This window comes from Cutaneotrichosporon oleaginosum, assembly GCF_008065305.1.
Source record: "Cutaneotrichosporon oleaginosum strain ATCC 20508 chromosome Unknown ATCC20508_contig01, whole genome shotgun sequence".
Lineage (NCBI taxonomy): Eukaryota > Fungi > Basidiomycota > Tremellomycetes > Trichosporonales > Trichosporonaceae > Cutaneotrichosporon > Cutaneotrichosporon oleaginosum.
The window spans coordinates 3,145,849-3,168,378 of record NW_027072170.1 but is presented as its reverse complement, the minus strand read 5'-3'; the positions used below and the strand labels follow the sequence as shown (position 1 = coordinate 3,168,378).

At 59.8% G+C, this 22,530-nt stretch overlaps 10 protein-coding genes across 10 annotated transcripts; 2 read left to right on the top strand and 8 right to left on the bottom strand.

The window, feature by feature from the left end:
- Window positions 1–438: 438 nt before the first annotated feature.
- COLE_01275 (uncharacterized protein) lies at window positions 439–1,200 on the top strand (the record flags this gene model as incomplete). The annotated part of the gene is made up of 2 exons (XM_018420620.2): window positions 439–820; window positions 854–1,200. 2 exons carry the CDS (start codon window positions 439–441, stop codon window positions 1,198–1,200), a joined length of 729 nt encoding a protein of 242 aa, XP_018283042.1.
- Window positions 1,201–1,336: 136 nt separating this feature from the next.
- Window positions 1,337–2,862, bottom strand: COLE_01274 (uncharacterized protein; the record flags this gene model as incomplete). The annotated part of the gene is made up of 6 exons (XM_018421696.2): window positions 1,337–1,599; window positions 1,810–2,059; window positions 2,187–2,269; window positions 2,629–2,682; window positions 2,766–2,792; window positions 2,829–2,862. The coding sequence occupies 6 exons, from the start codon at window positions 2,860–2,862 to the stop codon at window positions 1,337–1,339; spliced, it is 711 nt and encodes a 236-aa protein (XP_018283043.1).
- A 224-nt stretch (window positions 2,863–3,086) lies between these two features.
- COLE_01273 (uncharacterized protein) lies at window positions 3,087–4,593 on the bottom strand (the record flags this gene model as incomplete). Its single annotated transcript, XM_018421697.2, has 8 exons — window positions 3,087–3,247; window positions 3,291–3,670; window positions 3,704–3,768; window positions 3,812–4,007; window positions 4,099–4,291; window positions 4,383–4,404; window positions 4,439–4,512; window positions 4,560–4,593. The coding sequence occupies 8 exons, from the start codon at window positions 4,591–4,593 to the stop codon at window positions 3,087–3,089; spliced, it is 1,125 nt and encodes a 374-aa protein (XP_018283044.1).
- Window positions 4,594–5,025: 432 nt separating this feature from the next.
- COLE_01272 (uncharacterized protein) lies at window positions 5,026–6,224 on the bottom strand (the record flags this gene model as incomplete). Its single annotated transcript, XM_018420621.2, has 7 exons — window positions 5,026–5,159; window positions 5,209–5,386; window positions 5,434–5,569; window positions 5,606–5,713; window positions 5,746–5,828; window positions 5,877–6,050; window positions 6,105–6,224. 7 exons carry the CDS (start codon window positions 6,222–6,224, stop codon window positions 5,026–5,028), a joined length of 933 nt encoding a protein of 310 aa, XP_018283045.1.
- A 257-nt stretch (window positions 6,225–6,481) lies between these two features.
- COLE_01271 (mitochondrial 54S ribosomal protein uL2m) lies at window positions 6,482–7,937 on the top strand (the record flags this gene model as incomplete). Its single annotated transcript, XM_018420622.2, has 3 exons — window positions 6,482–6,709; window positions 6,763–7,637; window positions 7,673–7,937. The coding sequence occupies 3 exons, from the start codon at window positions 6,482–6,484 to the stop codon at window positions 7,935–7,937; spliced, it is 1,368 nt and encodes a 455-aa protein (XP_018283046.1).
- Window positions 7,938–8,008: 71 nt separating this feature from the next.
- On the bottom strand, window positions 8,009–9,634 carry COLE_01270 (uncharacterized protein; the record flags this gene model as incomplete). Its single annotated transcript, XM_018421070.2, has 10 exons — window positions 8,009–8,190; window positions 8,226–8,352; window positions 8,392–8,646; window positions 8,683–8,934; window positions 8,972–9,036; window positions 9,072–9,108; window positions 9,170–9,195; window positions 9,227–9,388; window positions 9,455–9,501; window positions 9,543–9,634. The coding sequence occupies 10 exons, from the start codon at window positions 9,632–9,634 to the stop codon at window positions 8,009–8,011; spliced, it is 1,245 nt and encodes a 414-aa protein (XP_018283047.1).
- A 733-nt stretch (window positions 9,635–10,367) lies between these two features.
- COLE_01269 (uncharacterized protein) lies at window positions 10,368–11,047 on the bottom strand (the record flags this gene model as incomplete). The annotated part of the gene is made up of 3 exons (XM_018427264.2): window positions 10,368–10,395; window positions 10,435–10,850; window positions 10,898–11,047. The coding sequence occupies 3 exons, from the start codon at window positions 11,045–11,047 to the stop codon at window positions 10,368–10,370; spliced, it is 594 nt and encodes a 197-aa protein (XP_018283048.1).
- Window positions 11,048–15,660: 4,613 nt separating this feature from the next.
- Window positions 15,661–16,897, bottom strand: COLE_01268 (uncharacterized protein; the record flags this gene model as incomplete). The annotated part of the gene is made up of 3 exons (XM_018421698.2): window positions 15,661–16,252; window positions 16,286–16,536; window positions 16,577–16,897. The coding sequence occupies 3 exons, from the start codon at window positions 16,895–16,897 to the stop codon at window positions 15,661–15,663; spliced, it is 1,164 nt and encodes a 387-aa protein (XP_018283051.1).
- Window positions 16,898–17,513: 616 nt separating this feature from the next.
- COLE_01267 (uncharacterized protein) lies at window positions 17,514–18,392 on the bottom strand (the record flags this gene model as incomplete). Its single annotated transcript, XM_018420120.1, has 4 exons — window positions 17,514–17,562; window positions 17,596–17,835; window positions 17,976–18,168; window positions 18,257–18,392. The coding sequence occupies 4 exons, from the start codon at window positions 18,390–18,392 to the stop codon at window positions 17,514–17,516; spliced, it is 618 nt and encodes a 205-aa protein (XP_018283052.1).
- A 1,627-nt stretch (window positions 18,393–20,019) lies between these two features.
- On the bottom strand, window positions 20,020–21,716 carry COLE_01266 (uncharacterized protein; the record flags this gene model as incomplete). Its single annotated transcript, XM_018421699.2, has 6 exons — window positions 20,020–20,415; window positions 20,451–20,750; window positions 20,790–21,184; window positions 21,239–21,371; window positions 21,422–21,603; window positions 21,656–21,716. The coding sequence occupies 6 exons, from the start codon at window positions 21,714–21,716 to the stop codon at window positions 20,020–20,022; spliced, it is 1,467 nt and encodes a 488-aa protein (XP_018283053.1).
- Window positions 21,717–22,530: the final 814 nt, after the last annotated feature.

The following is a 22,530-nucleotide window of genomic DNA, read 5'->3' as shown; positions in this document are numbered from 1 at the left end:
GCTTTTATGTTAACGGAGTTAGTAGTCAGTGCGGGATGAACCGGCGCCCCATCCGGAGCCCGATGAGCCCCACCGAGGAACATCCGTGGACAGAGGACGGAGTGCATGCGGGGGGGAAGAGGAGGCGGCGGGTGGGGCTTAGCCGTGAGTCGAAGTGCAGCGATACTCCAAGCGACTGAGCCGCGCTTCAAGTGGACGGTGGGCAGCAGCAGTCTACTGACGAACAAGCTGCCGGCGCCGACGAGAGCTAAATTCCGCTTCTGTGCTTGGCATATCTCGCCAGCCTCATCAGCCTCTGCGTCCACACGCTTGTTGACGAGTTCGCAACAACGCCGAACGCCGCAGTAATGTGTCCACCGGAAATACCGTCCCGGAAGTAGATGTGGACGTAAGGCACGATCTCTGATCGGATCTGAAAGTCAACTCCTCCACATCGTCATGGCTGGCCCCTCCACGCGCGCAATTGGTCTCGCGTTCGAGAACCACACCCAGCGCTTCCTGAATGGAGACCTGCGCATGGCGCTGTCCCACGTTGGCGGGCGCGGCGACGGCGGCGTGGACCTGCGCGGCTTCTGGTGGGTGCCGCGGCGCCCACGGCGGAGGACGGCGAAGGCGACACCAAGCCCGCTTGAGGCTGAGGGTAGTGGGACCGGGAGTGAAAACGGCGCGTGGAAGCCTCCTACTCCTCCAGGGTTGAAGCGCGACGGCACTCCCGGCGCGCGCATCCGCCCGCTGCGCGTCGTCGCGCAATGTAAGGCCGAGCGGCGGGTGGTGGGGCCCAGGATTGTGCGCGAGTTCGAGGGGACGCTAGCGCATCTGGGTGAGTGCGGAAGGCGAACCCCGCTGATGTCAGCGGCGCAGGACGCGCGCGTGCCCCTCCTCGGCGTACTGGCAAGCCAGAGCGGGTTCAGCCTCGCGAGCATGGAGCATGCGGTGCGCGCGAGAGTACCCCTCCTCCTACTGCATCTGGAGGGCGGGCGACCAGAAGAGGAGGGAGAGTCGGACGATGCACCGCCAGAGAAGGATGTCGTGGAAGGGGCACCCGCAATATCGGTCACCGGCGCTTGGTGGAACGCGCCGCTTGGCGCTCTGCTCACGGAGACTGGAGTCGAGCTGCGCCGCGAGATCATGGACGGGAATACCCGTGTTGGCCTGTGGACCGCGGGGTCGCGCATGGGGCGGTACGGGCCCGCCGGATAGGCCATACATGCATTATGTGGTCGTACAATAGCAAAGGGGAAAGTGGTGCTCTAGAAATGGAGGATTGAGGTAAAACGGCATGGTAGCGATGAGGTCAGATGCAAGGATCGCCATAGCCGCTATGCGGCCGGCCGACTCAGCAGGTACACCGCGATCCGCTGCCGACCATCTCGCGGATCGAGATACTGTCTCGCCGCCGCCGCCGCCAAGGCATGCCGTTCAGCCGCCCACTCGACGAAACTGCGCGCAGCTGGCGCTCGCCGTACGACACGCCGCTGCCTGCGACGTCCGGGTCGATCGTGCCCGCGTCGATGCCCTCGAGAATCGCGCGCGCCGCGAGCAGGAAGGGCGTGCTCGCATTCTCTCCTGTCAAGGATGACGTCTCGACGAAGAGAACGCCTGAAATTAGCTAGGTCATAGGATGGGAGGTTGGGGTGCAATGTCGACTAGAGAGGGCGCGGTGAGGAGGGCAGCCCAGACACGGAGCTCATGCGACACGACTCTCGCCTACCAGTTGCCGGCGGTAAGCGCGCGCTCTCTCTCGCCTACACGATTATCCCGCGCCATTTACCCCCGCCGGCGGCCGCCGGCAATCAACGACCCACTCACCATTCTCTTGCGCCCACCGCTCGCCCTCCACATACTCCACCTCGCGGTCGTCGTCGCGATCCAGTTTATTCCCCACGAGCACGAGCACGAGGTGCTCGCTCGCGAGAGCGCGCGCATCCTGCAGCCAGCGGTCGAGGTTGGCGAACGTCATGCGCTTCGTGATATCATACACGAGGATGGCGCCCGCCGCGCCGCGATAGTATGACCGCGTGACGGAGCGGAAGCGTTCTTGACCTGCGGTATCCCAAAGCTGGCGTCAGTCATCTGTCGTCGGCGTTACCGTCACGGTCACGCCTCTCGTGCCAAGCAACGGCCACATCACGATTGAGCATCCGAAAGGGTGGCGCACAGCGATCGTGCGGCGCTCCAGTACCCACCTGTAGTTTGACGCTCCGGTCGCCTATGCGGATCGTTCGGCTCGAGAACTCGACGCCGATGGTGTGTGCGGCGTTCTCCTTGACTGCCGTCAGCTGGGCCAACAAGACACGAGCGGCTGCGTCACGGAGCTACACGGCCAGAGCTCGAAGAGAGTTGGGACACGGTGGGGGCGGAGCGAGCGCGCCTGCTCCGCTTGGTTGGGCACATGTGATGAGGCTCTCCCATACGGACAGGAGGGGCGATAGCACCGCTATAGCGCCACCGACGCTTCTGCGACTTCTCGCGCTCGGCATAGACGGCCGAGCGACCCCTTCCTGGCGAGCGAGTATGGCGACCGCGAGCCCGGTCCAAAATGGGCTGCGAAGCCGTCATTTCGGCGTGCAATGCAGCTCCATGGCTGTGTCTTTCACGGAGCGCCCATGCATCACACGGCGCACTCACACATTTCATGGATGCATTGGTAGAGAAGGCAGCTCTTGCCGGTGCCGGATTCGCCTGGAGTCAGTCTCGACGCGGCGTGGACGTGGATGATGCGCTCGGGCCGCACCTCCACCGCCGACGCGCGACGAGCGACGCACCGATAATGACGAACTTGAAGAGGTAGTCTGCTGTCAGCATGATGCGTGGGACAGTGGGCTCACCGTATGCCTCGACGAGTTCGGTGCCCTCGTCCATGCTGGCGCGATGCGACGGTGAGGGAGAGTTGGTGATGAAGACAAGTTGATGTCTTGGGTGGCAACGAAAGGCGGTTGGGCCATGTCCGCATGCGGCAATTCGAAGGCACTAACCGTCACGACGGCAATACTTTCTGTCCACACCAAAAATGTACATTCTGCATCTACACATCTCTAGTCTAAAGTATGCGCTCGTACGAGCGCTGCAAACTTACATTATACCCCTCAAGTCGCTGCGCGGCCCACCTTCATGCGCCGCTTGAGATTTTCGACTCGCTCCCACGGGTAATCTCCATTCCACACTTCGCGCCCAAGGATCGTCTTGATCGTTGGTAACCCGTCCTGTTCGATGACGAAGCTGGCTGCGACGTTGGCCCAGATGACGGCTGGTGTCAACTCAACGATGCCCGTCGTCCTGCGCCGACTCACCCTCGTGCATGTCCTTGCCCTCATCGAATGCAGCCATCAACCCTCCCATGAACGCGTTTCCCGCGCCTGTGGGATCGACAACCTTCGTCTTATACCCGGGCATGTCGGGGTGCCAGAACGCGGGTGCCCAATACACTGGTTGGATATGACTTGGTGTTCCTGGGTTCGATGTCTTCCTTGCCGCCGGATGTGGTGACGGTGTGCGCACGAGCTCAGATGTCAGTGCATAACAGCACCCCAAGGGCCCAGCGCGGATCACTGCGCCCATACGAGGTCGAAAGGCGACGAGGGAGCGCACCGCCCACTCGAGGACTGGCACGAGCTCGTCCTCCGAGGAGATAGTGCGACCAAACAGCTGCAGCGCCTCCGTGTGATTGGGACTGGTGTCAGCTGGGCAAGCGGAAAGAGCTCACCTGATAATGTCTACTTGCCGCGTGAGCTTGGAGATGAGCGGAAGATTCTCGGGAATGCAGCATGGCTCCTATCAGCGTTGGGCTTGCGCGGTCTTCATCATCGCTCACAGGTTCTGGCTCCCACAGCAGTCCAGGTTCCCAGCCCTCTTCCACTTCGGAAGATATAAAGGCAATATCCTGAACCACCTGATCCGCACGGGCAGGATAGGAGACAAGGTGCAGCCAGCTAGGCAGCGGAGTGTGGAAATCGGTTTCAAGGAGTGCACGCGGTGTCAAGAGCATGGGCGCACTCAGATACTCGAAACTGTGTGTGTCAGAAGGCATCGGCGTCCAGAGCCATGCCCCGCGTCCCGGGACACAAGCAACACAAGATAAGGCGCTATCTGGCCACTCACCCGCGCACCTGTCCGTTGTATCGATTCACTGCGCGCGTCGTGCCCGCGCCATCATGCCGCTCGCGCCACGCCCACATGTCAGCACCGTATCCCTCCAGCTGCGCCTTCATGGAGGGAGGCAAGGTTTCGGGCGTATAGTCGATGATCATGGCGAGCCGACTGGGCGGGAGGAAGATGCGCGCGCCGATGATCCCTGATGGTCAGTTGCAAGCGAGGAGGCGCCCGGGCGGGAGACGGGAGAAGTCCAGAGGTGGATGCCCCGAAGAAGACGGAGGCGGACGTACCATAAGTGCCAGCACCGCCTATCTGGGGCGTCAGCAAGGTCTGGGGAAGCACGTACTTGGTCGGCCTTGTCGACTGCGGACTCCTTCCCATCGGCGTCAACCTCGGTGAAGGTGTCAATGATGAACGCCTCTGTGAGGTGTGAGCTCGTGCAAGGCGCACATGGGCTATGGACTCACCTAATGTTGCAATGCGCGGTCGCTTTAATGTCATGGTGAAGATGTAAGAGGAGTGAGAAGGGAAGAAGAGAAAACGAAGGAGTAGAACGAACTGGAGCTACAATGAACTACGAGTCTGGCCATGCTGGCCACCCTCCACCAAGCAGGCACATCAAAACGCCACCCAATGTATTGGAGGGGGCCATTTAATCACCTCAGTGCATTGATGCTACTCATGTAATGCGGTCTGAGCACATGGAGGGGCACGGGCAAGTGACCAAGCCTACGCTCACGGTTGCCTGTGCGACTAGGATGGGATGCATTCGTCTCTATAACGGTGGAGAAGGAGTTCCTTCGAGCAGCGAAACACCCAGTGGGAGGGACAGGAATGGTAGTAGGGACGGTGATGGCCTGGTGGGATGTGGTGTTGCTACCGACATAACTGACGGCAGTTTGCTGTCTAGCTGTCCACTAGAGCTCGGGTCGTTTACAGGAAGGGCGGGTAGACAATCCACCTCTTGCCGGGGAACACCTTGGGGTCCTGCTCCTTCTTGTAGCGGCGGTACTTGCCCACAGCCCACGTGCTCATGAAGTACGACGCGATGGAGATGTAAACAATCGCTGTGGTTAGCGACGCGCGGTGAAGTGCGAGTCGCGTCTTCCCACTCACAACCAATGTCGCCGCCGGTCATGATGACCATGCCCAGGACGCCCATGGTCTCGAAGAAGTAGTTGGCGCACACAATCCACTGGAAGCCAAAGCCAGTGGGGTACTTGCGCGGCTCGCCGGGCGCAACTCTGAGCGTCGCCTGGTGCAGGTGGGTGTTGAGGTTGAGAGCCTCGTTAAGCTGGCGTTAGTCGCTGCCCCGCGAGATCCCAGTTGGGCAGTCCTTACGAGGATGAAGCCGGTCCAGAAGCGGATCCAGTTGGGCGAGTTAAGGAGACTGTTCTTAAGCGCCTCGGCTCCGTATGCCGGGCGGTACAGGGTCAAACCAATGAGCACGCCGGTGATGCCCCAGTAATAGGCACAGCTGCGAGTCAGCCGCCTGAATCGTCCAGCTACTCACTTGCGGAAGACGAAGGAGAGGGGCACCGAGGGTCTAGAGAACTTGTGCACAAAGATCGACTCGAGCTCACGCTTGACAAAGTGCAGCACGAGGAGGTTGCGCACAGTGCTGGGATTAGTTTCGCTGGCTGGCTGGCTCACAGCTGGAGGGACGAGGGCTCGAAATCGCCGTAGATCTTTCTGCTGAGCACGAGGAGAAGGGGGTTGATGAAGATCGGACCGGCCTACGGTCAGCTATACTGCACGCTGAGCTCGTTTTCTCGCAAACGCACATATTCCCAGATGTACAGCCAGCGGTATCCGACCTGCGGGCCGAGATCCTTGAGGCGGAGCGCGTCGCCGTCCGCCACGCCGTAGTCAGCGAGCGACTTGCGCTCGTCCGTGAGTGGCGTGGGCTTCTTCTCCGCAGCGGTGGGAAGGCCAAGACGCTGGCGCGTGGGATAGAACTGAAATTAGCAGTTGTGCTGAGCGCAGAGTGTAATGAGCCAGCTCCGACATACCTGAGGAAACTTGTTCGCGACGCCGGCCTTGACATCCCGCACGGTGACCTGCGCAGGGGTCTTGCCGGGAAAGTCGAGGGTGATGGTGGGCTTGCCCTTCGTCGAGACCGAGACCTTCATGGTGGAGAGACAGGAGACAAGAGATGTTCACAGGCTGCAACGTCACTTGGCCGGCACCAGGGGCACCTTCCTCTGACGCGGTCTGCATCACCGAAACGCGCCGCACGTGGCTTTCCTAGTCTCATTACAACCTCGGAGCGCATTAGCGGAGTCAAACCCACTTTTCCGTGCCGGCCAATTTCGGTGGGTGGTCCCATTCGGACTCGCGGACTGGCGAGATCAACTCGCGCAAGCTAGCATCCACACCACTCACCGCCATGCTCCCGCGCACCGCCTGCCGGGCGCTCCGCCCTGTGGCCTCGACGTCGCGCCTTGCGCTGGCGCCTCGCCTTGCCCCCGCCCCGCGCCTCGCCCTCGCGCGCTACTCGACCGAGACTGCGCGCGACGCCGACGCCGAGGAGATGTACCACGGCCCGCCCCCGCCGAAACAGACCAACGAGGCCATCATGAAGCGCTTCACCGGCCCCGGCTTCCCTCGCATTCCCGTGCGTCAACTCTCTCTCTGCTCCCCTCATCCCCTCGCATCCGCTAATAACAGGGTCTCCGCCACCTCGTCCTCCCCTTCCACCCACACCTGTACCAGGGCAAGCCGATCCGCGACCTCACCTTTGCGCGCCGGCGCAAGGGTGGCCGTTCTCCGCAGACGGGCCGCGTGATCAACAAGGCTGTGGGCGGCGGACACAAGCAGCGTATCCGTATCGTCGACTTCTACCGTCTTGAGGAAGGTGTCCACGACGTCGTGCGCATCGAGTACGACCCCGGACGCTCGGCGCACATCGCCCTCGTGCACCGCCGCGGCGCGGCGTCCGTCTCGGCCGACGAAGGTGCTGCGCTCGCTGAGCAGACGAGCGAGCTCGAGGGCGGGAGCACGGAGAAGCGCCTCCAGCGCAACGAGGTCAAGGCTGGATGGAGCTACATCCTCGCCCCGGACGGGCTGCGCGCCGGCGACGTCGTGCAGAGCTTCCGCGCAGGTATTCCCGACGGCATGGTGGAGGGATGGGCCGAGTTGGTCAAGGCCAAGCCGGAGACGAACGGCGAGGAGGAGGAAGGCAGCGAGAGCTCGCTCGCGACGGCAACTCGTGCCCTCGGTTTGCTGCGCACCATGACCCTCAAGCCCGGAAACGTCCTCCCCCTCAACCTAATCCCGCCAGGTACTCACATCCACAACATCTCCATGACGCCGGATGGGCGCATGCAGCTCTGCCGCGCCGCTGGCACTTTCGCCCAGGTCGTTGCGCACCACAACAGGAGCGGTCAGGCGCTGGGCGGTGCCGAGGTTCTCCAGATGGGCTCGCAGCTGCGCCCAAACGGCACCCGTGAGCCCCAAAACGGTACTGTCCTCGTCAAGCTTCAGTCGGGCGAGGTGCGCCGTCTCCCTCCTGCAGCGGTTGCTACCATCGGCGTGGTCTCCAAGTAGGTTCTTCCAGTTGATAAAGCTGACCCTGCAGCAAGGAGCACTCACAGAAGCAGATCGGTAAGGCTGGCCGTAACCGGTGGCTCGGAAAGAGGCCAAAGGTTCGTGGTCTCGCCATGAACGCTTGTGACCACCCCCACGGTGGTGGTCGTGGAAAGTCGAAGGGTAACAAGCACCCCCGCTCGCAGAATGGCTTGTTGCAAGGCAAGCGTACCCGTCGCCCCAAGGACAAGGATGGCAACAAGCAGGTCGTCAGCGAGCGTCCTCGTGGACGAGCATCAAAGCACGTGCGCAAGTAGGCGTGGCGTGACGCTTGCGGCTCTATTCTACATTGCATGCACCCTGTTCTACACGAGAGATGCTATTCTATCTAGCGTTGCCTAAGGGCGTCGGGCACGGACGCAACGCCATTTGTTCTCACGTTGAGAGCAGTGCTAATCGAGCTCGTGTCGCTCTCGTCGCCTCGATTGTCAAGTTCGATCGCGTCCTTCTCCTTCTTCTTGGACGGCTCAACTCGTGGAGGCGCGGCCATGGTGTAGACCATTGTGCCGCCTGATGTCAGTCTATTCACCACGCTCGGAACTTACCTAGTACCATCGTACCGCCCACAATCAGGCCCCACGACCACCCGCTGCCATAGAACCACAATGACAGGGCTAGTGACACGGCCTTACGGACGGTTAAAATGAGATTCACAGTAGTTGACGACACGCGCTTCAGTTAGATAACCCCACTCATTCGGCCCTGGCTCACCGATGTCAATCGATTGACGCCGCGGATGCACAACCCTTGCGTGACGACGTTGACTGCAAGAGCGAAGAGTGCGCCGGGAACGGCAAGTTCGCGCCATTTGATGAGCTCTCGTTTCGCGTCATCGACAGGAGAGAAGAGTGCCATGTCAGGCGTTGGCACGGCTAGCAGCGTGACAGGTGGCGAGGACATGTACGCGCTGAATGTTCTTGACAGCGACGCGTACATAGGAAGGAAGAAGGGAAGGGAGAGGAAGTGCTGGCGTCAACTTGCGAAGTCTACCTGGCAACTCACGTTGTAGAAGAGCGCCTCACGCCACTGATTTCCGTACTGTCGGTACGTGCTCTCCTGCCACAATCCCAGCCAGGCGGAAAGGAAAAGAGCCAGCGAAAGAAGTCCAATGCCCGCGACATACTGCACACTCTCGGAGAGGTACTCTTCTTCGGCTTCAGCAGCGGCGGCCGTAGTCGTGGACACCCGACGGGGCGGCTTTGGAGCCGACATGGTCGCGAGCACGATGCCAACGGTGATGACTACACCAGCGAACTGAGGTCAGACAGTGGAACCGGGCGCAGTTACACACAATCTGGCCTGCCGAGTATCGTTTCCGTCCGATGAAGTAGCCAGTAAGCATGGAGACGCACAAGCCTGCTGTTAGCGCTGGCCATCGAGACAAAGCTCACCCCCGGAGCGGAAGATGATGTGAACGGTGACGGGAATCTGGGATCAGCCGGTCACCCTTCTCTGTGGATCTGTCGGTTTGTCAGCTTCTCAGTCGTACCTTGAGTCCCAGGGCGTAGTTGTTCACTGTGATCAGCGAAGCCTCGGCGTAACGCACTAAGGCTGACCGCGAAGAAGAGGACAACTTGAACCATCCAGCGCTTGATGGGGACGACATTACGGCGCCACCTTGGGACACAGCTGCCCTTCTTCCAGACAATCTGGGAGGAGATTGTCTGGACAGCAACGTAAGCGAACTGGGCAAAGGTGAGGAAGGTGCCTGTCATCAGCCACCAGGTGGACCAGCACGGTGACGGTTTGCCACCCAGCTCGCCGAGCGACGTACCAGAGGAGGGGTAGTTCTTCAGGACAGCCTCAAGAGCCCACACGTTGCTGAGGTCAGTACAGTCGTCAGTGATTGAACTGCTACGCACGAGCAGCATCCGCCGAAAACGAGGGAGATAATGGCTGCCCATTCTCCGGCGGCACTTTCCGCCAGTGCTCCGAGGAGGGGTCGGTTGGACATGATGTAGAGTGGCAAAATAGTTGGGCGTCAGACCATAGAGGTAGGGACGTTCCAGAAGTATGATGGACGCCAAGGAGGAGGAAAGGAGTGTGGAAACAAGAGCTAAAGAGCGAGATGAGATGCTGAGGCGAATGTCAACAAAGAGATGCTGAAGCGCGTCGAACTTCTCAATATCGACACGTGTATCCAGGCACACACCGATGGTGCGCAAATGCGTAGACTCACCCACATCGGCTGAACGGCCCCACTAGCCACTGGATGCGGCCGTCAAGAGTGCCATTGCCGGTACCTTCACAGATCACAAAGACGTGTACGACGCGACGCGAATGGTATTGACGCCGTCTAGGACGGCCTCACTGCGCGGACCACCTCCAGCCTCCTCTGATAACGTACACGCAGTGAGCTGGTAGCTTAGACGATCCTTTCATCTGGTGCATCGATCGCGGGGGGAGAGGAGACTACAGAGTCACAGTTGCCTAGACTGCGTACGAAAGCCATCTAGTACAGGTGGGTGATGAGCCTTGCAGAAAGCCTTGTAACCAGAACAGACGGACGGGACAGAACAGTAAACGGGTCTGAAACGGGTCGAGCCGGGAAGCCGAGGCAAGAGAAGATGGGAACGAGGGAGATGGCAGCACAGAATGGACGGATTGCGGTCGGGCACAGATTGGGAAACTTTGAAACTTGGAAGCGACTTTTGGGAACGGGAGACGACAGATTCGGAACACATCGATCAACGCAAGACTGATACAGCGAACACACTTGCAGTCAGTGAGATGTTCGCTTCATGAATCACTCACTGGTCGAATTCAAGTAGCTTAGTACTGGCCGTAACCGCCCTGGCCGCCCTGGTTGCCTGTGATGTCAGCTTTAGTTCGGCCTTGAACGGAGAAGGGGATAAGCACCGCCATAGCCACCACCGTTGAAGCCGCCCTGCTGCGGGGGTGCGCTGCCGTAACCTGGAGTGGAACGGAACCGCGAGCAGGCCGATAAGGTGGAAGAATCGGAATGATACGGCAACGGGAAATTGAAACCGAGCGAGATATCGAATGTTCAACGACATCGAGAATGAAGCAGCGGAATTGAGAGAACGGGAGGATAAATGGAGGTCATGAAACACGAGAAGCCAAGTCAGAAATTGGCCGAAACCAACGTAGCCGCCGCAAGCACTTACCGCCCTGGTCGCCGCCCTGCTGGAAGCCTTGCTGGCCGCCGTCTGCAGATATTAGCAGACATTCTCGAAACTCGATCCGGAGTACTCACAACCACCACCGTAGCCACCCTGCTGGCCACCAAAGCCACCCTGCTGACCAGCGTAGCCGCCCTGGGCACCGGCGAAGCCCTGCTGGCCACTGAAGCCCTGCTGGCCGCCGTAGCCACCCTGACCACCGGCGTAGCCCTGCTGACCACCATAGCCACCGCCGTAACCACCCTGGCCGCCGTAGCCGCCACCGTAGCCACCCTGGCCGCCGTAGCCACCACCGTAGCCACCCTGGCCGCCGTAGCCACCGCCGTAGCCACCACCACCACCGCCGTCTATTGTCAGCTTCATTATCCTAACCGGGCAAAGCTTACAGCCGGAGCCGTAGCCACCGCCGTAGCCACCACCAGCGGGCTTGGAGTTGGCCATGTTGACGCGGACGCGACGGCCGTCGAGCTCCTGCTCGTTCATCGCGTTGATCGCGGCGTCAGCCTCAGCCTGAGTGGCGTAGGTCTGTAACGTCAATCGCCTTTCGGGAGCAAGATACTAACGACGAAGCCAAAGCCGCGCGAGCGGCCAGTCTCTCTGTCCTTCATGACGATGTAGTCGAGAACCTGACCGTAGGCGGCGAAGGTCTATTGGTTGAAGCAAGGCATTGACACGGGACACGAGCCAGTGAGTAGCAGCCAAGTGCCAATGACGGGCCAGAATCGGAGAAACACGCCAGACGAAAGCACACGGGCAGACGAAGCATTTGAGACGAGCGAAACCGAGACACAGAGCGATTTGAGAGACCGAGGCCAGAGGGGACCAAGAATGGACCAAACCGAGGCAAACGAGACCGAAACCGAGACCGAGACGAGAAGAGCGCGAGCGAGCCAGGAGAGACGAGGGAGACGAAGACGAGAGCGAGTTGGACGATCATGTGCAGACAACACAAGAAAATGAGCACGTATGAGCATTACTAGACACAGGGAGAGAAGAAGAAATGATGCAGACCTGGTGGAGCACCTCGTCGGTAGTGTTCCACGAGAGGTTGCCTGTTAGGTTAGCGAAGCAGTTCAAGCCAAGACAGAGGGTGGAAGGGGGATGTGATCGAAGGCCTTGGGTGCCGTTAAACAACAACATGAGAGGAAGGCGGGCCCCACATGCGTGTTGGTACTTGGGAGAGACGCGCAGGTCTGTGCGATCGAGTTGCGCGAGGGCAGGAGTGGATGTGGAAGGGGGAGGGAGAGAGGGCCAGCAACGCACCGACGTAGACCTTTGCAGCGGACATGTTTGGAATGGTTAGTGGATGGAAAGGAGAAAGGGGAAGAGGGGAACGTGAGTGAGAAAAGAGATGGGAGAAAGAGAGAAAGGAGGAAGCGATGAAGACGAGAGGAGGGGAGCCAGCGTGGACGGGGGGAGGGGGAGGGAGAGGGAGAGGGGAGGGAGAGTTGATTCAGAGAGTGGGTGGCGCCGCGCGGCGCCCACGCAGAGCGCAGAATCATCTCGCCCGCATCACCCTCTCACCCTGGCGCAGCTGCACACCCAAATACGGCGCACAAAGGGGCCACTCTAAGATCAGGGGCGCAACTCTGCTGTGCACCCTCACAGTTACTGTTACTTTACTCAATCCACCCCTTTAGATCATGTCGTCATACTCCGACATGTGGCGACTTGCCACCCCCCCTCCCAGATCCTCGATCTCCTCTTCAACCTCCACCTGACGCGTCCACTTGATCTGACCGCCGCTATTCTTGCCCTGCTTTGGTCATTCCAACACCTGCAATGTCCAACACTGTCTCTCAGGCGTCGCTTCTAGCTCTGAAAGCAGTCACAGCGGAGCATGAAGAGCGCTTTGAGAAAGAAGGACGCGCGGCCAAGCGTGGCGCCGTGCGCATCAAAGCAGTCGACAAGATCAAAGACCCCTTCCTCCGACCTTCACCGGGGCTTGTAAAGCGACTCGCTCGCGAGGCCCGCAACGAGGCAAATAGGCGACACTTTGACGATGAAGGGCCGAGTGACGAGCAGCGCCGCGCTATCCTCGAGGCCAAGGCCAGGAAGTACGACGCACTTAAGCGCGGCGACCTTTCCGGCTTCACTGAGCGCGAGCTCGCCGAGGCGAACATTGATGTGAGTCGAGAGGAACCTTGGGTTTTGACTGAACGTACCAAAACTGACAACTCCAGTTCACGCGCAACGATGAGTGGTCTGATCACTCCTCAGATGTGGATGAGTCGGCGATGGAGCCGCGGCGATGGGGGCAAGACGAAGTGGACACTTTCGATGACATGGAGCAAGTCGAGTACGTCGACGAGCTCGGGCGCACACGCTTTGGGACCCGACGTGAGGCCAAGGAGGCGGAGCGGGAACGACAGCGCTCCAGCCGCGGGCAGGCATCGCAGCAGGAAGATCGCGGGGAAGGTGCCTCCTACACCGAGGTTCAGTGAGCGCCTGATGGAAGTACTAGCTAATGCGCAGGCAGTCGACAATTATCCGTATGCTAGTTTAATCGCGGGTGAGCTAACGGCAGATGGTGACCAGAATTACTTCCCGGTGTATGAACCGGACCCCGAGGCTCTCAAGAAGAAGTATATGGAGGCTGAGGCCGCGGCACGCGCACATCACTACGACTCAACGAAGGAGGGTGAGTTGAGTACCCCTGTAATTGACTGACAAGAAGTACGCGTGCGTGGCGCAGGTGCGTACCAATTCTCGCTGGATGAGGAGAAGCGCGCGGAGCAGATGGCGTCGCTGGATGCGGAACGGCTCGTGACCGAGCGCGCACAGAGGGAAGCCACGAAACGCGGCGGTCTCAGTGCTGCTCGGCAAGCATACAGTGACCGCATCGAAGCTCGGCGTACGCTTGTAGAGGCCAAGCGGGCCAAGTTGCTGGGAGGTCCTAAGAAGCTGGAGGAGCTCCGGCAACAGCGGCGAGAGGAAGAAGCGACCAAGCTGTTGGATGATTTCGAGGTCCAGCTCAGGAGAAGTGCGAGCCCGGCGAAAAAGGTGTAGACTCGTATGTTGTACGCATGTATAGTTGCAGTCGCGGTGATTGGTGATCAACAGCGATGACGGAGGTGTTGAAGCGACATTACGATGCCAAGTACGAGGCTGAGAGGCCACTCGATCTGCACCAGGCACCGAAATCGTAAAACGTGCATCGGCCCCAAATAGTCTTCGGCGTTAAGGCATCACGTGACTCCGACCAGCACTGGGTGACCGTTTTGGGTGGTGGCGGGAGCAAATGGGACACGCTCCGCCCAGAGGCTCGGGAGAGTAGTGAGTGCGTCCAGAGTTGCTTGCCTCGTCAACTGACTTAGCAGGAAACCATCAAAGTGCGTCCTCTCGACACCCTCTACTCCCCCTACCACTACTTACACGACACAGATGCGCGTCGACCGCTGCGACTTCTCCGGCTACAAGGTCTACCCCTCGCGGGGTAAGGTCTACGTCCGCGGTGACTCGAAGGTACGCGCATTCGCGGCGCGGGCGACGGCATCGGGCGGGCAGGCGAGATGGGCCGGGTGGGAGGCGGCGTGTGCGGCGTCGGCAAGGCGCTGTGTGACATGCGCGCGGCGGACAGAGGCCCATGTCTTAGGAGGAAGGTGGTTATGCCCTCCTCCTCGGCAGGTGGCAAAGCGCACATCGAAGATGTGGAACAGGAGCACGAAGTGGTAGAGCAGGACGCCCGCCCGTCGCCTGCACGATGCCGGCTCCCGTTGGCCTGCCCAACGGCACGCCGTGAGAATTGCACTCACGCCAGACTTTCCGCTTCGCTGGCTCGAAGAGCGAGTCTCTCTTCCTCCAGCGCAAGAACCCCCGCAAGATCGCTTGGACTCAGGTCTACCGCCGCATGCACAAGAAGGGCATCACTGAGGAGGTTGCCAAGAAGCGCAGCAGGAAGAACGTGAAGATCCAGGTGAGTAGCGCGACGCGGCTCGCAAGGCTAGCGACTTGCGAGCCTTGTTGCAGGATGAAGGTAGAACAGCGCTGATCCGCAAGCGTGGCGTTGTCGGTGCCGACCTCGCGTCCATCCTCGCCAAGCGCACTGCCAAGCCCGAGGTGCGCGCCGCCGCCCGCCAGGCTGCCATCACCAAGGCCAAGGCCGCGAAGAAGGAGAAGGAGACCAAGAAGGCCTCGCGTCCCCAGGGCTCTGCCCAGCCCAAGGTCTCCAAGCAGGCCGCCAAGGGCGCCAAGGGTGGCCGCTAATCGCTATCGCTCTCTGTTGCACCGGGGATGACTTGTAGGATATGCGGGCCGCGCATCGAGCGATGCACTGGTTTTGCCATGCCCGCCGCGGCGGAGTGAGAGTCTACTGATGACAGGGAGCGGGACGGTGTGCTCTGCGGTATTGACGCAAATCCGAGTCGTCCGCAGCGCAAATGGAAGTCAGAGCCGTTCACGTCCTTTTCCAGCATCACTCTTCTACGTTCTCCTCGGCTCATCCATTCGTCTCCACCCTCTCACCTCACAAACCTGCCTCCCATCTTTCTTCCCGTTCTCACCCTGCCCATCTCCACCGCAGCCCACATAGACAGTGCCCGTTCGTCGCGTCCTACGACGACCGAGGCGATCCGGTTAGCGAAGAGAACCATATACGTGTCGCTAAAGACCACATGTCCCAGACGAGGGGGACATGGGGGGGACTGCGATCCGACATTCCATCGTAGTGTGGCTGCAGCTGATGTATTGCTGTCCTCTCTGTGCTTGTACTGCGCCCAACTGCTATTTTTCTGCAGCCGGAACCGTCTGCGAGCCCTTCAGCGAAGATCTGCCGTCATGTTTGAACGCAGTCCGGATAGGCTCACCGGACGTGGCAAAAATACATGCATGTCCCTCTCTATCCCACACGCCTCCTCTTGCCACCGGCCTCGCCGAACCCGCCGGCCTTGAACGGCCTGCTCTTCTTCTCCTTGCCAGCAACCTTCTTCCTCTTCTTCTCCACGACCTTCTTGACAGCGCGCTTCCCGCCCTCCTTCTCGAGCGCCTCAAACCGGGCCTGGAGGAGCAGATCCCGCTTCTCGCTCTTCTTGAGGTACCACGCGCCCTTGCCGTCCTTGCGGCGCGCATTCTCCTCGCCGCGCACGCGGGCAAGTACCTCGCGCTCGCGCTGCTCCGTCCGCGCGCGATCGAGGCGCGTGCGCACACGCGCCAGCTCGCGCTCCACGTCCTCCCTCGCGGCCGTGAACCGCGGCTTCTCGACAAGCTTGCACGCCTTCTCGGCCTTCTTCGCCGCCGCGAGCTGCGCCTGTAGATCCTTCATCTCGGCCTCGAGGAGCTCGGGCACGAACGCGTACCGCTTCGCGTGCACGTCTGGGTTGGCCTTCTCCGCCGAGAGAGCGGAGAAGCGGGGGTCGCGCCGCTCCGAGCGCGGCACATCGATCACGGCACGCCGCCGCGACACCTGCTTTTTCGACGACATGGCGACGGGGCTACAGTCAGCAGGGTCATCGCAGTGGCCTCACGCATGCTTGTTGCTCCGCGACAAATTCTCTTCTTCGCTCTCGCTTTCGCTCTCGAAGCGCTTCTGGCGCCGCGGCTCGTCCTCCACTGTAAGAGCTTTGCCCTTCGCGCGCTGCATCTCCGCCAGCTTGGCCTTGGCCGCCGCGAGCTTCTCCTCCCGGCTCGCGGGCTGCGCGGCCGTCACCCCCATGCGCGCCTGCACACGCATCAGCGTCTCGAGCGGAATGTCGTCGAGGCCCTTCTTGAGCTTGCGCTGGGGTCAGCTACGCCTCTGGTGTTCCCGCTGTGCTCACGAGCTTGGCTGCATCCTCGCCTTCCGACTCGGACTCTGAGTCCGAGGCTCCCGCATCCCACTCGTCTGCCTCGTACATTCCCACACCATCGCCCTCGTCTTCTGAGTCAAACTCGCCGTCGCCCTCGAAATCCCCCTCGTCCTCGTCAGAATCTCCTTCGTCGTCGTCCTCATCGGATGCTTCATCTTCAGAGCCCTGCCCTGGCCGCCGTGTGGACGCGACGTAGTCCGCGAACTCATCCTCCTCCGAGTCGGGATCCAGAATATTGTCGTCCTCCGTGAACTTGGGTGGTGGGCGCTTGGGGGCGGACTTGCGAGGCATGGTTGCGTTGTTGATGGAGGTGAACTTGAAGAGTGGAGGTGAGGCTCTGAAATCTTGGGCAGCGGAAGTATTTGTCGTCATTTGCCACCCAATGGTCATTACGACGATCCCTTGTCCGTTCATTACCACTGATCGAGCGACAAGCAAATGAGCCGAGCCAGAGTTGACAACAACATGTCTGGGGGTGCGTTGCCGACGCTTCAGAAACACTTATCCTCTTGTGATTGTCGCGGATAACTAACGGTACTCTTCCAGAAATGTGATACGTCTCCTTCAGCAAGAGGGCAGCACGGTCACTCTCATTTCTATGACATGGCTGCAATTGCTCTCAGAACTGCATCTGACTCAATGCCCTGGCTCTACCTCCAACAACTTCAGCTTCCGTGCCGGGCGTGCAAGACAGATAGATGGTGTGACACCAGACTTAATAGCGGCTGCTGCTTACACCGCAACATCATTGCCGTGTGTCCGCATGTCATGTATGCAACCAACTTGGTGACGACCATCCAACACCCTTCATCGTCATGAGTCGTGCATGCCATAGATTTGCTTTGCGAGCTCTAGAATCTTACACGCGGAACCTCCGGCTGCCGTCAGCACTCCTTCACCAAGTATCCTACCTTCCAGAGCGAGAGAAGAAGGTCTTGAGGACCCAGATCTGTGCACTGTTGTTAGCTCTGCTACACACACAAACTCACAGAGACATGCCCACAACAGCGACACATTCAAGGATGGTGAACCAGAACAGGCGGCTCTGGGTCGACAGCACGGTCGAGTAGTTTCGGTGGTGGCGTGTGTGGAAGTACTTTTGCAGACGCTGGATAGAGGAGAGCAACCCATTGATCTTGTATGTGCTCTCCTCGAGGGCCGATGTGTGCTCCTTGAGTGGTGCCTGCGAAGCTGAAAGAACGCGACGCGGTTCGGACTCGACCATGATACTGGTGTCAGCGGATGGGTCTGACAATAAGGATTGACAGCAGCTTGCCCGGACGTGCAACCAGCTCAGGATACCCGACACCGTCATTGCGTTCGGCGTTGAGACGCGGTGCAGCTCCCTGCTTTCCGAGGCGCGACTCACTCAAAGTCGATCAGCTTGTCCGCGCTTCCACCGTCATTGGCAAAGCAGAAGGAGTACTCGCCCACCAACTTCGCGGTGAAGATGTAATCGCCTTGCCGTTCGTTGTCGCCCTCGATGATGATCTTATCCTCGGGGTCCATCACAACCCAGTCGATCTCAAAGTTGCCGCCCGACTGGATGGCAAAGTAGAAGCCTATGAGTCAGTGGGTCAACTCATGAATCACCGCTTCCAGGGTCAAAATCCTGGACTAGCACGGCGCGATGGAATGCCGAAGACGCACCGACTTTTTCGCCAACGCCGTCAACGTCAGCATAGTAGCACGCCTTGTCGCCCGCCTTGAGAATAGTGGTGAGCGCCGTCGCGTGCGCGCCTGCCAGGAGCAGAAGGGACGCGACCACGGAGATGAGGACGCGCATGCTGGGAGAGAAGTGGGTGGAAGGGAGCTGCCGGCGCTCGTATGTTGTGATCGTACAAGTCGTGTCGTGAGCGTGGCACCGGGACGAGAGTTGAGATGCCTGATGAAGAGGATGCGAAGAGGAAGAAGGTTGAGTTTGGATTGGAGCTGTTACTTTGGTGTGACGGGATGGCGTCTTGCCTGGAACGCGCATGAGCGACACGCTGGCAGACGAGTGGAGGTCATGTCGCGTGGCACTTTATTTGGCATCCCACATACGTCGCCAGGTGGAGGTCGTCCACAGTGACTCTGGACCACGAGAGCGGCGTCTGTCATGCATCCTACTGACCGCCTTTCCCCTACTGCCAACTACTGTCAGCCCAAATTGTCTCATGAACATCTCTGTAACACATTACAAGAGCTCATTGTCCTCATGAACCTGCCTCGCATCTAGTCGATCCGTCGTCCTGATCGCGTTCTGCTGATCCCCATGGCTCAAATGTCGCTCTCTGGAACTTTGGAGATCAAACAAGCGGGCTAACGAGCGCTCATATCGTAGCCTTCCAATCTTACTTTCCAGCACCCACCCCCTCGGTGAATTCACAAGTACGGAGGCATCTAACCAGCCCCCCGTGCTAGGCGACTTGAGATGGTATGAGTGGCGTACCGTCCATGTAAGATAAGTAGCAAAGAGCTTATCTCCGTCTGGGTTTATCACCACAAAATTGTAGCGCTTCTTGAGCCAGAATTCGCAAAATTCTGCTGCGTGATGAGAGTCCGGCAGGCGCGGCGACGATCCCAAGCTGAGAAAATCAAGCTGTCGGGAGAACCATGATCTAGAACAGCGCCCCGGACAACAAAGTGGCGGCGTGGTAAGATACGGCGTCGCGTCGCTCGGTGCGCGGCTTGATAACCAGCTGATGAACTGCGGGCAGCCTTGTGCGGAGGAGATAGACTGCGGGCGATCCTATTCCGAGCGTCGTAGTATGTGGTCGTAATCAGGAATCACAATCAACTGACAAACCAGCCGCTGGCGCTTGGACCAGGCATGCGCCGCATGGTCACATTATAACATAATAAACTGGCTTCGCTCTCCGTATCATTTCCTTGGACTGCGTACATCCGTGGACATCCGGAGCAAGTCCGGCCAAAACGGCGGTGCCTCCCGACTGAACGCCGTTTTGACCGACCCTACCCATATCTTGGCATGCCAAGGTGCACCCGGCCCGGATCGCGTCGGCTGCACATGCTTCTGCGCATGCTCCAGCACATGTATGCTCTCTGCCGTTACGCCGGTCCAAGTAATGGAGCTGGTCACGAGTCAGAATTGTGGTGTTCGCAGCAGTTCCCAGATGGGAATGCAGGATTGTGGGAGCGCAACTCTGGATAGCGGGATGGAAGGTAGCACGAGCTCGCGATAGGCGAAGCGTTGTCTAAATTGACTACTACACAGCCGAACCGAGCTGACCGGCTGGCGACGGCCTGGACCAAGATTTGACGCGAAACAATGCAATGAATGTGGCACTCGAGGTACTAGCGTGCATCATGCTCTCCTTCTCCCCTTCGCTATCTGCGTACAATATTACCCATAAATAGAACTAAACTGCACGGCCAGCAGTCACGGGCGCTGCGTGCGTGCGCGTGTGCGCTTAGAGGCGGTCCTGGAGCTCCTCCTGAAACTTTGTGTCGGACCCAGTCTCAATGTCGTGCTGCGCATGGTGGCCAGCAGGGAGGGCGACGTGAATCTTCTCCTCGGGCACATCCTCGACGTGGACAGTCTTCTCATCCTCGTAGTTGGACTCCTTGATCGTGCGGATGACGAGGAGGGCGAGGGGCATGGAGCAGAACATGAGGAGCCACGAGACGATCTGCTCGGTGAGGTACGGCGTCTTGACCGCGTCCATGCCGAACGAGATGGCGGCACCGGCAGACTGGACACCCTTGTAGTAGCCAGTCATGCGGGCGAGCTTGAACGGATTGTTGGAGAGCGAGGCCATGATGTAGTACGCGAGACCCTGGAAGAGCGAGTCGGTAAAGTAGTACATCTGGTGGTCAGCGAGATTTTAAGCGTTACACTCACGAAGAGGAGACCGTACGCCTCGGGGGCACGGCCCTGGTTGTAGTCGTAGCGCCACTGGTCCTCGGGGTTCGGGACGCGCTTGAAGAGCCTCTGGAAGTGGACGCCGCCGCCCCAAACACCGGCGAGGAAAATGGTAACGATGACCCAGCCGATGATAGCACGAGTACGGCGCTTGGCGGGGATAAGGTCAAGGAGGAAGCCGACGAAGAGGCCACCGACAACGGCACCGAGGTTGGTGATAAGAGACGAAAGAGCGCGCGAGCGGCCGTTGAAGATGAAGGGGACAATGGCACCCTGGTACTGCGGGGTCAGCGGAAAATCCAGGTGGAATAAACGCACGGCGTAGAAGTAGTTGCTGGCAAAGAACATGGGGAAGAGAGCGAGCATCCTCCAGTCCTTGAACTGGCGGAAGAACTCCCTGATCTCCTCCTTGGGCGAGAGCGTGTCTTCGAGCTCGACGAGGGTGCCGTCGGGGCGGACAATGTTCTTGGCCGGCAGGACGAGCTGCGAGGCGACAACACCGACAAGCATCATGATCAGGAAGGCGAGGTAGACACCGGTCGAGACGTTGGGCATGTCACCCTCCTTCCACTGGATGCCGAGAGCGATCGAAGCGCCAACGACAGCACCCGAAGAGAAGACGGCCCAGAAGATGCCGAATGCACGGCCCTTGTCCTTCTCGAGCGGGTACGCCATGATAATGGTGCCCTGGGCGGTCCAAAGAAGACCAGCGCCTGAACGTCAGCAAGATGCAGATCGGAGAGGGATCGGCAGATCGGCGGACTCACAAGCACCGAGGATGGCACCGGTGACCATCAGGAATGGGCGGACGTGGTGGACCTGAAGAGCCCAGAGGCCGCCGACGTAAATGGGGTAGCCGCATGCGCCGATAAGCAGAGTGAGACGGGAGCCGATAACGTTCTGACAGTCAGTGCACGCTCCATCGAGAGGTGTTAGGTCTCGCAACGTACGTGGATCGAGCCCGAGAAGAAGCCGACAATGCAAAACATGGCGTACAGGAGCGAGTTGGTAATGTCCACGAGCGCGACGTCCTGGGCACCACCCGCGCCAAGGTTCGAAAGCGCGTTGAACATGCCCGGGGTAAGGAAACACACGAAGCCGATGAGGAAGACCTGGACCATGGGCGAGTTGTCTGACGTCAGCCGTCGTCCTTGCGATCCCGCTGGTCGCCCCGCTGCGCTCACATCGTGTGTTGCCAATGCGGAGCGAGGCCATACGGTCCCCGAAGGATGCGAAGCGACCCATTGTTGTTGTTGGTGCGCGTGGGAGGTGGAGGTTGTCGGAAGAGTGAGAAGACTGGAAAGCGACCGGAGTGTGCGAGTACCGAGAGCTCTGAAGCCCAAGTGTGGAGGCTGCGTGGTGATGAGAGACAACCAACTCTCGCACGACCTTATAAGTATGTGGTGCGCATGCTTGGCTGTTGCTGCTTGTCGGCTCCGTAATGGTGGCAAGGGAGCGCGTGGTAGAAATTGCGGCGTGCTCGCCGATCAACCAAACTGGCAAGTGCCCTGGAGCCAACCGGCCAAACGCGACGCACCTAAGGCACCGCAGGCGCCGTGGGGCCGGCCGGGGGTGAGGCCGACATTGAATGCACTCTGAATGGCTGCCACTGGTGATACGGGGCTGCTGCGTCGGTTGTCGGGGCTGCCGTCTTTTCGTTTTCCCGTCGAACTTGGGCATGTGCCCACAATGAGGTATCCCGGAGTTTTCGCCGCAGCCACAACTCCAACCCCCACCTCACCCGCCCAACCGGTCCTCCGTGTTCCATCCTGATGATCGAGCCGAAGAGACGAGAGCCCCGCCAGAATCAGATCCCGTGCCGGACTCCCCGCCCGAGATCTACAGAGCGGATCTCCATTTTGCGGGGCTCATTTGCGTCGAACGGCGTACTCGCCGCATCAGTGTGGTTGACTCCTTCGGATGCCTCCGGATCTCTGCCAGAACACCCCGTTGAGTTCCGAGATGGAGAAGACGTCTGACATCAATGCGGCGCACTCATGCAGGAGGCGTCGACGGTGTACTCGCCGATGGGTAAACTGGCGAATCAGTAACGCAGTAG